This window comes from Macrobrachium nipponense, chromosome 10 (genome assembly GCF_015104395.2).
Source record: "Macrobrachium nipponense isolate FS-2020 chromosome 10, ASM1510439v2, whole genome shotgun sequence".
NCBI classification, from domain to species: Eukaryota; Metazoa; Arthropoda; class Malacostraca; order Decapoda; family Palaemonidae; genus Macrobrachium; species Macrobrachium nipponense.
Window position 1 is genome coordinate 52,733,163 of NC_087204.1, and position 12,466 is coordinate 52,745,628.

A 12,466-nucleotide genomic window follows, 5' to 3' on the forward strand; every position below is an offset into this window, starting at 1 on the left:
AACAGTGAGTCTCCCTTGAAGATCCCTCTCCTGATTCTACCCTCTGCTAGTCTTATTCCAGAGCTTGCAAGTATTGTATGCCAGTTGTGCATATTATTTTCTAGGAAACTGATGGTGTTTTCTTCTGCCCCATATATTTTCAGGCATTCTATTAACCACATGTGTGCTATATGTCAAAGGCTTTCTTGTAGTCAATCCATGCCATGTTTAAGTTGGTTTTCCTTCTCTCTCTGTTCTTCATTATCACTGGTGGGGGATGGCGTTTGTATCCTATAGGTACTAATTGTATAGCCTTTCACTGATGATACCTGTTAGTAACTTCCACATTATTGGTACTTAGGTGATAGGCCTCAAGTTACTTGCTCTATTTCCCTTGTTCTTGTCTTTCTGTAATATAGATGTTCTCCCTGTGGTCACCCATTTGGGTGCAAGGTGGTTTGTGATACAATGCTGGGGTTGTTCTGCTATTTGTTTGTTTGTATGGGGTTTTTACGTTGCATGGAACCGGTGGTTATTCAGCAACGGGACCAACGGCTTTACATGACTTCCGAACCACGTCGAGAGTGAACTTCTATCACCAGAAATACACATCTTGCACCTCAATGGAATGCCCGAGAATCGAACTTGCGACCACCGGGGTTGCAGGCTAAGACCATACCAATCATGCCACTGAGACGCTTGTTCTGCTATTTGTAGGTGTACAGTCCTGAAGTTTCTGAGCCAGCATCCATGGACTTCATCAGGACCTGGGCCTTTCCAGTTGGGAATTTTCTTTTGTTGGTGTTTGACTGTGTCTGTTATGATCTCTCACACCTCAATGGAATGCCCGAGAATCGAACTCATGACCAAAGAGGTGGCAGGCCAAGACCATACCGATCATGCCACTGAGACGCTTGTTCTGCTATTTGTGGGTGTACAGTCCTGAAGTTTTGAGCCAGCATCCATGGACTTCATCGGGACCTAGGGCTTTCCAGTTGGGAATTTTCTTTAGTTGGTATTTGATTGTGTCTGTTGTGATCTCCATAAATCTTTGTTTTATTCTCCCCATTTCTTCTGCCTTGACTGGCTGAAGCCATATTGCCCATTTGTTGTGTGATACCAGATTGTTCCTCAAGTTTTCCCAGAGTTTCATACTTGGTTCAGTTTCAAGAATTTCCTGGTGGTTGGCTTCCCCTCTTAGTTGGCTGTATGTATAGTGTTTTCTGGTTGGTTCTGAATAGTTTGTTCTGTTAGTATTCTTTATTACTGTTCATGTACCGTTGGATCTTATGTGCTTTGGCTTGAAGCTTCTGTTTTATATCTTCAGTTGTATTGTTTAGTCCCTTCTCCTGTACTTTGTATTTCTTGCTCAGTTCCTCCCTTGTTTTCTTTCCTCTAAGCCTCTTTTCTGCCATCTCTTTCAGTTTACTCAAGTCAGATCTCAGTACCATGATTTGTTTTTCTAAATACCTTTTCCAAGGCAGTTGCTGTTTTGGTTTCTGTTGGGTTGGTTGTGAGGGTGGTGTTGGTGTTTGTATCCCCATGAGTTCTGCTTCTAGTCTTGCTCCTGTATATGCCAAGTTATTTGTTTCTGTAACACTGGTGGTGTGTATTAGTCTCATTATTTCATTAACTTCACTTGTTTTCTCACTTGGTTTCTTTGTGTCGTAGGCTTTCATGGAGGGGAACTTTGTTCTTTCTGTATGTCTTCATCCATTGTCTCTCTTCCACCCATTATGTCCTCTCTGTTACTTCTTCAGTATTTCTGTGTGTGTCGTTGTTTGGTAGATCGTTATTCCTGTCATCTTCTGTAGTACTGTCTCTTAGTTCGTCTTCTTGTCCTTTGTTGCTGGGTGTTATTTATCTTTAAAGTACCTCTCTTTCTGTTGTGGAGAGCCATTTCTTTTTCTTTATGCTCCTTACTTGGTCTCCAAGCCTCTGTTCTGTTTGGGGGGTGTTATTTCTCTCATTCCTAATGTTTACCAAATTTCTTCTGTGTCCTCTTTCCATCAGGTTGCTTCTGATATTGCATCTCCATATTTCCTTATTTTCTTCTCTTCATCATTTCTTTTCTTCTCTTCGCCATTTCTTTTTCTGGTTTGCCTCTGCAGCCCAAGTCTCTGGTTGCTGGTTACTGTTGTGGTCTTCAGTTGCTGACCATATTCCCCTTCAATTGGGCTGTGTACCTAGCTGCCATACGAAGGTCCTCTTGCCAAAAGTTCCATTTATGTCATTGTATAATCTTTAATTTTTTCCATCATTGCTGAGTTTTACTATTTAACCCATAGCTGAACCCTAGTCCCTCGGGATAGGTACTCATTTACAGCTGAGGAGACTGAGGAAATTTTGGTAAAGATCCTTTCCCAAGAAAACATTGTTGAGGAGATAGATCACCCATCCAACAACTGACCAGCCCCAATGTTGTTTAACCAGTCTATTGATGACATAAACCACTCTGCCATGGAGTCATTATCATTATTATTATAATCATTATTATTATTTGAAAATATTAATAGACATGCATACTACATGTACCATAAAACTTTTCTCATCTCAGTAAATGAAAGAGAAAGGTTTCTCGAGGATTTGAAAATACCGAGTTTGAGTTTGCATGTCTGTGAAAAATTCGCGTATGATATATGATCATTAGTTAGGTTTCAATGAAAAGTTTGCACTTTGTGAATTCGTGCAATTCGACTCACTAAGATTGAGGTATTACTGTATTCAATTTAATATTTTTTTTTGTTTTATTGCTACTTGAAGTAATTACAAATACAAATAATAAATCTATTGGGAATTCAAAATTCTTTTACTATGCATTAGTCTGTCTGTCTTAAAAAAAAAAAAAAAAAAAAAAAAAAATTGGTTTGCAACATATCTAAATACAACTAAAGCCTTTTCCTTACCCTGCTGAATATATTCCTGAGTAAGAACAAATTCTTTATTGGGGGGATTAGGAGAAGAAAGGCCATCTTCACTAGGAGATTGAGCAGCTGGTACTTGCTCTGAAGATTCTGTTTCTGCACCTGCATTCACATTTGGTGTCTCTGCAGATGCATTCTGAAACAAAATTTCATTAAATGGGTTAGACTTCCCATGGCAAGCCATTTATTGAAATATAATCCATTTACAGATAAACTTCCTACACACATAAAATGCTTCTGATGATGGAAAAAAGTTGCAAGACTTGTACCATAATTCTAAAAGGAGTTTGTCTATTTCATGTTTATTAATGTTACTCTTGATGTGCATGCATTCAAAGCAATACATTTAAAAGAGCATAAACTTGGAGAAATACCTCTAAACTCAAAGAACAAAATACTTAACCCTAACTAGACGGGTAAATATATCAATATGCAGCTCCTCTGACTGGGTAAACTTTGAGGTCTGCCAATTTATAACAAAAGCACATAATTGGAATGAGGAAGATAACCAAATGTACATGATGAAAGAAAAAAAGGTTATAAAATATTTTCCCTACCTTCCACGAGAAGTTGAAAATGACTATTTACAACCCCTTGTGGGGTCTCTTTTACAAGAAAATCGTAAATTTTACCAACTTACGTGTTTTTTCTAATAAATAAATTTATTTTATTTTGTAAAATTATAATTAGTGCTCACACAATATCAAAACAGTTAAGAAATAAAAGCAGTAACAAATTCTTAGCATATTTGTTGAAAAATGTTTACATAAATTTACCAATAACCAAGAGTCAGTAACTTTTTTTTACTTCTATATATTTTTCTAATATTTCTTTGCAATTTTCTTTGTAAAATTACATTTACAACCGACATACTATCGTAAAAGACAAGAACACAAAACAACAGCAACCACTTGGTATATTTACAAGCAAATTTACAGAAAGACGTCATGTGAGAGATGCAGAACATTCCCCCTTCAAGTCACAAGCACTAATGAAGTCCTGAGACGCCCACACTTGTGATCTTAGTCAGCATAAAAGTTGCCATAAGTGAATATATGGGCTATAAAAGTATTGGCGCCTCTTTCCCACCTGATTCTTCCCAAATTGATGGCGCATAATATTGTATAACTACAGGATCAATCCGTCCACCACCCAAGCCTGTTATTGCTACTTCCGAGGATCAATCCGTCCATTTAAGGGTTAAGGGTAAAGGGAAACAATATAGAGGATATGATTTTACATGGTTTTTTTTCACACCTAATAGGGTACACATGTAAAGTGTATGAAGCAGCACATTGATAATAGTGGCACATCTAAATACAATGTTGCACTAATCTTTCAATGAAGCACTCTTGGGCTTCTTCCTTACAAAGGCATTCCCTTTATCCACATTTCATTTACCCTCACTAGCAAACATTTTCTGTCACTTTTTCTCTCCATCCTTACATAAATTATATTGTTATAAATAAAGTTTTATATACACTTACCAAGTAATTACATTGCTCACAGTTTAACTTGCTGGCAGCTAGAATTTTTTTAGTTTGTGGGTAGCGCTAGTTATCTGTGCAAGTAACTTGACCCTGCCCACTTTCAGGGTAAGAGGAACAACTCAGCAATGAGCTCAATTTGTTTGTGCCCTTATGTCCACGTGAGGTGAGGAGGGAGGGCTTCGATTTGTAATCACTTTCAGTCTTGGATTCATAATTACTTAAGTATATATATAAAACTTTACTTCATTATAAAAATGTCATCTTTGCATATGTAACTTACCAAGTACAATTCTCATTGTTCCTTACCTGACAAGAGAGCTACTGCAAGTAGACAATGCCTCTGGTTGGTGCTCATCTTAACCATGTAGGGTGTGGTGATACAACCCTGAAGCACCTCTGTATCAGAGGGAGCTTTACTGTGAAGGATAATTCCTTAGGCTAACGAAGCCCTCTCCTGGGCACAATACCACAACAATCAACTAGACAGAAAACAATGTCATGTATGCCACATAATGAAAAAAACCCACCAGCCACCAATTAAAACTAAGACAGGTGGGCACTCCAAGTACACAGTACCCCTCAGCTCCCCTAAGACTCAACACCTCAGGTCAAAGCGAAGAGAATACGGAAGGAAGAAATGCTTCCTATGCTTTGTTCCTCAACACCATGCCAGCCACTGACAATGGACCCAAAATACTGCAATTATCAAAAACTGTTTCAACATCATGTAGATAATGAATCATGAAGACTGACTTACACCTCCAATAAGTAGCTTGCAGAATACAAGATAAAGATATATTGTGCTTCCTATCCATTTTGAGAATGGGCTTCTGTGATAAGATCCCTCAAGAAGAATGACAGGGCATTCATAGGCATGGAACAAGTCAGGTTTTTGATTGAGCACCATAGGTTACTCATAGGACCCCCGTTCTATGCAGGTAATAGCTCAGTGCTCTAACCGAGACCAGGGTTTGGATGGGTTCTCATTTTCTGCTGAAAAGCCAAGGTTGAATGAACACATCACATAACCTTGTAGTGGGGCAGCATAGCAAACCTTTTGTGCATTTTGTGATACAAGCACCAAATTTGGCACAAATGTACATTCGTATATTGCGAACATTTTCAGATATTGGGCCACTTGAAATTCTCACTTTATGTCCGCCATATTGGATTTCAAATTGGCCACCACTTGAAATCTAAGTTTGCTATTATCTTTGGACATAATGAAGCTATTGACTTGACTCTGGTATTGAAATGTATGTTTTAGGGGGCAAGGAATCCAATGGTACTAATTGCCACTTGTTATTGTCAAGTATTGGCCGCCATATTGACTTTCAAAATGACCGCCACTTAAAAATTATATTTCCAATTATCTCTGGGTCTAATGCAGCTATTGACTTGAATTCTGGTGTCTAAATGTATGTTTACGTGGTGGTGATTGTGGTGGTGTTGGTGGTGGTAGTTGTGGTGGTGGTAGTGGTAGAGTAGTGTAATATTGTTGATAGTAGTGGTGACAACAGAAATGTTAACATTGTCAGTTTCATTACAGGTTTGGGAGACAGTTCCACCACGTCCAAGAGCTTCAGACGAGCTGCTGCTATTGGTGAGCGAACTTCATCAGCATCACTGCACTTCACCACAGCTGACTGGAAGTTATGCCTCATATGTCAAGAGGAGAAGACGGAGACACTGACCAAAGCTGACCAATCAAAGAGAAAAGACATTGGGAGTGGGTACAGTTCACTCACAGAGAACTTGGTCCAATTTAGTGAACTTGAAGAGCTTCCATGATAATTTCACCTAGAAAGACTCGATGACGGTCATGGCATTGAAGCTGTGATGGTTGCACACAGTGCAAAATATCATCGGACATCCAGGCTCCAGTACAACAACACCAAACTGCAGAGAGCACTAAAGGAAGAAGGTGAGAGCAATGAGGAACAAGCTGCATGCAAACGCACCAGGTTACATTCATGCTCCCTGCTGATCTTAAGGTGATGGAAGGAAGCCTCTCCATATACGCAAATTATATGGGGATGGCAGGAGGAGGCGACGTCACTTAGTGGATGGATTGAGACGCAACTGGTTGAAATAAGACATTCCTCCGGGTTCATCCTGTTCAGTGATCATGCCAGGTAAGAACGCAAGTTTGTAAACACCAGGATGCTCCCTATGAATTTAAATTGTGAATAGCTTTTAGGGTAAAAGAGGTTAATGCATAACTAGGTGGTGGTTGATATCGTGTATGTAAATGTAGGAAGTCAAGTTAACAGCCGCCCCCCACAAAAAAAAGAAAGATTCTTGGGCGAGTCCTGTCTCATATTTTTGTCTGTAGCTTAGAAAACTAGCAATATGTTCATATTTATTTATTTACCTCTTGTTTTGCACAAAATAGGAAAGTTTTGGTCATGCCATAGGATTCAGTATTAATTGTATAATTTTTCACAAAATCAATAATATAAAATACATAGGAATTACGAGTAAAAGTGAAAAGAGAAGCATTTAATTCTCTATACCTGTTTTTACTAATCATCGGATTTTGCATCTTTCATGCAATCAAGATAAAATAAAACTAGTGTTTTCACACAATAAATTCACCCTGAATATGTTGGTGCTTTCAGATTTTTTATGCATGTGATGTGTGAAGAGAAAATGAAGAATATGTCTTATAATGTTGCATCAATACTTGACTCAGCCTGAAAGGGAAGGTCTTATTTAGTTCTTTCTTATTTAATACTCCACTGAGATCATTATTTCACATCACTCAAATAATACTCTGATATTTCTTTTGTTTGAAAATATATATACATAAAAAAATTAGAAACAATACATATGCTGAACCAAACTCATTAAAGCTTAGGACTGAATTCCCTGCAGCCTGCCTAGATCTCCAACGATGCCAGATGCATCCATCTGATTATTATTTTTTATTTTAAAAAGTACTATGTCCAAAAAAATACTATATCCAGATATACTCATATATATAAGATATTGGAGTGAAAATGTTTGACAGTCATAATGGGAACTGAATGGAAATTCTGTGCATTTATTTATAAAAAATCTATTGACATAATACAGTAAATAAGACATATCCTTCCTTTTCTCTTCACATACCACACAAACATAAAATCTGAAAGCACCAGTGTATTCAGGGTGAATTATATGTAAACACAAGTTTTATTTTATCTTGATTGCAGGAACAATGCAAAATTGGATAAGTAAAATTAGGTACCGTTATAATTCCTTTGTGTTTTATCTTACTGATTTCATGAAAAAATTATTCAGTTGTACAATGACGAATCCCATGGTTTGACAAAAACTTTCCTATCTTGTGCAAAATGAGAGATAAATGAAGAAATATAAACATATTGCTAGTTTTCTAAGCTACAGGCTAAAATATGAGACACTGACTGAGCTGCCAACCTCCTGATCAGAAGCTGCCAAACAAACACCTTGTAGGCACAGGGCTCATTCAAGAATCTACCTTAAGTACCAGTTGTAGACTTCTTATACTGCTTAATTGGAAGTGGATATGAACGGTGACCGTCATCCTCGGCAGGGCGCTTAAATGATAAGGGAGTCTAGGTATCGTTTGTGGTGCCTCCTGTCCTCCCCAGAGTCGTAGGAAGAGCTTGAAGATAACTGATGCTACCTTTAAGACATGCCTTTTCAATGGCTGTCTGCTGACACTGGGACTGTGCAACAGGCGTAACTGAGGGGGCGAGTAACTGTAGGCAAACCACAACGGCCTCCCTTGGACTTCTAATATGTCTTCTCCCAGGTTCAGTGGAGTATACCAGTGACTTTAGTTTAGGTAAATCATTGGGATGGATAGCCACCAGCTCCACTTGCACTGCACTCTCACCCTTCACTTCTCTGCAAACACTTTATCACTTTGAGTGAAGCTCCTACTCTGCCACTGTACTATCAAAAGGTTTATCTTTTCATCAAACCTAGATTCAAGACTGGCAATGGTATTGGGGTTGGAAGCATGGGAGGCAGGCACTGGAGTAGGAGGTTGAACAGGAGGAGGGCAGGGAGTACAAGAAAAAGTATGAAAAGTAGTAGTAGGGAGGGCAACAGGGTTAGCCTCTCTCAGTTTATGAGGAGTTTCTAGGCTACGAGACGTCTCTCAGTTCTAGAAGCTGCTTTCCTCTTCCTATCACTCTCTAATTTGTCTAAGTGAGACTTTAAGGTTTTTCCATTGCTTGCTATCCCCTACATTTTGCACAGATAGAATGAGGATCATAACAAATTTTTGTTAGCCAGGTCTTACACCCTTTGCTGCAATAGCAATACTAGAATTGCTTGAAATACCAAAAAAATTAACAAACTATCCAAAGCTTGCTCCTACCAAAACAAAAAATTGTACTTCACTGAAATCTGCAAAGACAACTGAAAAACCAACAAGAAAGCTGCTGGAAATGTTGCCGATGTGTATATCAGAGCTGGCAAAAATGAAGTGTAGCCCACCTACCAAGTTCCCTGTTTCCCTATTAGAGGGAGGAGGTTGTCACCTAGAAAAACAAAAGTTCTACCACAATTTTTTAAAAACTTGCTGTACACGCTATAAACATTACCTATGTAATTACTAGGTAAGTCACTTATATGAAAAGACTAGTATTTGACAACTGACTCTTAAAAAAATACATGGTAAATACTTTATATGACACTATATTGTGTTAATTTGGATCCTTTGCCAAAAACCCAAGACTAAAGCTACCAAAAACTACTTTTAGGTTTCTTATCTTTATTTCCTAATTTAAGCAACTTGCCCTGAATTACACAAGTTAAAACTGCATTATTTGTATCTTCATTGTTATAATATAATCTCAATTGCCTACAAAAGCTGCATAATGCAAAAGTCCTCTGGGATATTTGCCAATTGTGTCTTTCCTGTGCTTTAACCTTTACAACTCTACACAAATCTCTGACTTCCCTTCTCACCATTCTCATCCAAGTAGATATGGGGATTCCATCTTTCTAAAGTCCACAAAAGTGCAGCTGACAAAATTATGTACTATTCTCCCCAGGGTTGTGCGAGGATAAGTCCCGGACATCCCCATTCCCCATTCATCAATATCTCCCTACATAAAGCATTTGAGTGATTCCAAGTATTCTACTTGAAGCTTCATTTAATAAATAAATCAACAGTACCTTTGTGACCTGGTTTCATGTCCACATAGTCATACATTTCATACTAGACCTCTGTGTACAATTTCTGTTTGATTTCCAAATTTTACTCAACTGTCCATTGTTTGTTTAAGCTTCCAACACAGGTCTGTCCCAATTATTTGTTTATCTTAAATTTATTTCAAGTCCCATCTCTAGATATATGAATCATAATATTAAAATGTTATTGTTATGATACAATAAAGTTTGTTCATACTTACCTGGCAGATATATATATAGCTGTATTCTCTGAAGTCCGACAGAATTTCAAAACTCCCGGCACACGCAGAGATCGGCCAGGTGGTTAGTACCCATTCCCGCCGCTGGGAGGCGGCTATCAGGAACCATTCCCATTTTCTATTCAGATTTTCTAGTGCCACTGTCCCCTGAGGGGAGGTGGGTGGGTACTTGATTATATATATATCTGCCAGGTAAGTATGAACAAACTCTATTGTATCATAACAATATCATTTTGTTCACGACACTTACCTGTCAGATATATATACGTATATAGCTGAATCCCAATATTGGAGGTGGGAAGGGACAGAACAGAATGATTTTGGAAACAATTACATGCAGATGATTGACATCTTGGTTCCTTACCTGTTAGCATAGCTGACTTTGTGATTACTGTCACCCAAGTCTGCCTCTGCTTTACTAGAGTCTCCAGCAAGGTAGTGACCTGTATAGGTGGTGAGTTCTAGATGATCTGTCAACGGGAGCGTGACCACAATGTGACTAGACCATATTGACCATACTCTGAGGGCAACAAAGCGTAAAACCACCACCTGACCTAGCCTAACGAACGTTATTCCCCTTAAACTATTAGGCTACAGAAAGGGAAGTCCGCCTCAAGCGGCCGACCCCACAACCATAAAATCAAAACCAATAATTAAAAGCACACCTATCCCTTTTCTATAGGATAGGATTCATGCTGCTTCCCGCCCCCAAGATTGCGTCTGCGGCTACGTATGGTCCAAGCGAGTACCAATTCTCATATGCCGTCTTCACATCCCTGAGGTAGTGTGAAGCGAACACAGAGTTGCTTCGCCAAAATGTGGCACTGGGTATGTCACTGAGTGCCATATTCCTCTGAAATGCCACCGAAGTTGCTACAGCTCTAACTTCATGCGCATTAACCTTCAGAAGCTTCATATCACCATCTGAACATAATGTATGGGCCTCTCTGATGGTGCTTCTTAAAAAGAACGCTAGGGCGTTCTTCGACATTGGCAAGTCTGGCCTTTTTACACAACACCACAGATTGTCCGATAAGCCTCTACATTGTTTTGTTCTTTCCAGATAAAATTTGAGAGCCCTGACAGGGCACAGGACTCTCTCTGGTTCTCGTCCCACGATCTCTGTTAATCCCTTGATATCAAAGGTCTTGGGCCAAAGATTAGAAGGATTTTTGTTTTTTGCTAGAAAAACACACTGCATCGTGTCCTCTGAAACCCACATTCTTACTCATGGCTTGAATCTCATTAACCCTCTTTGCCGTGGCCAGAGCAGTTAGGAAAATAGCCTTTCTTGTTAAGTCCTTTAACGAGGCCGTATGCAAAGATTCGAAAGGACCTGACATACAAAACTTTAGAACTATATCCAAGTTCCAAGAGGGAGTCTTCAGTTGCTGTACTTTCGCTGTTTCAAAGGACCTCAAAAGATCGTGAAGGTCCCTATTGTTGGTCAAGTCTAGACCTCTATGTCGTAAAACAGTTGATAACATGCTTTTGTACCCTCTGATCGTTGGGACCGCAAGCTTATCCACATTCCTTAGATGAAGGAGGAAATCAGCGATCTGGCTCACAAAGGTCTTGGAGGAGGAAATGTCTTTCCTCCTACACCATCTCCTAAAGACAGCCCACTTCGACTAGTAAACAGCTCGAGAGGAAGCTCTTCTTGCGTTGGCAATAGCTTTTGCCACCGCTCTTGAAAAACCTCTCGCTTTGGCCAACTTTTCGATAGTCTGAATGCAGTCAGACTCAGAGCGGAGAGGTTTCTGTGATACCTCTCGAAGTGGGGCTGTCTGAGTAGATCGGTTCTTTCTGGTAGAATCCTTGGGAAGTCCACCAGAAAGGACATGACCTCTGTGAACCAGTCGCTTGACGGCCAAAACGGGGCTATCAGGGTCATTCTGGCTCCTTGCGCCGCTGCGAACTTCCTGATAACTTCCCCTAGGAGTTTGAACGGTGGAAAGGCGTAGACATCCATCCCCGTCCAGTCCCATAGAATGGCATCAACAGCTACAGCTCCTGGGTCTAAAACAGGGGAGCAATACACAGGAAGACTTCCAGATGTAGAGTCCATTCAGTTGCAAGTAGTTGATTTCGACGACTGAGGATGTCCACACGTACGTTCTGGAGTCCTGAAATGAACCTCGTCAATATCATTATGTTCCTCTCTTTCGTCCAAAGCAGTACCTCTCTCGATATCTTGAACAGGGAACAAGAGTGCGTCCCCCCCTGCTTTTTATATATAAGCAAGCGCCGTGGTGTTGTCTGAATTGATTTGAACAATCCGGCCCGTAACTTGTCCCTCGAAGAACTGAAGAGCCAACCAAATTGCCTCTAACTCTTTGAGGTTTATGTGCCAAGTCCTCTGTTCCCCTCTCCAGAGACCTGACACTTCCTCCTTCCCCAGAGTTGCTCCCCAGCCCGTCATGGACGCGTCTGAGAACAACACTAGGTCGGGGCTCCGTAGCTCGAGGGACAATCCTTCCGAAAGTTTGACTGGATCGAGCCACAACTTCAGGTGGTCTTTGACCGACTGAGATATTCTCAAAGTCTCTTCTAGATTCTCCTTGTTTTCCCAGTTTTCTGACAGGAAAAACTGGAGCGGCCTGAGGTGCAACCTCCCCAGGGAAACAAACTTCTCCAGTGAAGAAATGGTCCCCAGCAGACT

At 39.9% G+C, this 12,466-nt stretch overlaps 1 protein-coding gene across 1 annotated transcript in view; it reads right to left on the reverse strand.

The window, feature by feature from the left end:
- LOC135223972 (nucleosome-remodeling factor subunit NURF301-like) overlaps window positions 1-12,466 on the reverse strand; it is a 216,067-nt gene that overhangs the window by 64,173 nt on the left and 139,428 nt on the right. The window contains exon 16 of the mRNA XM_064262894.1: window positions 2,886-3,039. Coding sequence (XP_064118964.1) covers window positions 2,886-3,039 — 154 coding nt within the window. The remainder of the gene's footprint in view (window positions 1-2,885; window positions 3,040-12,466) is intronic.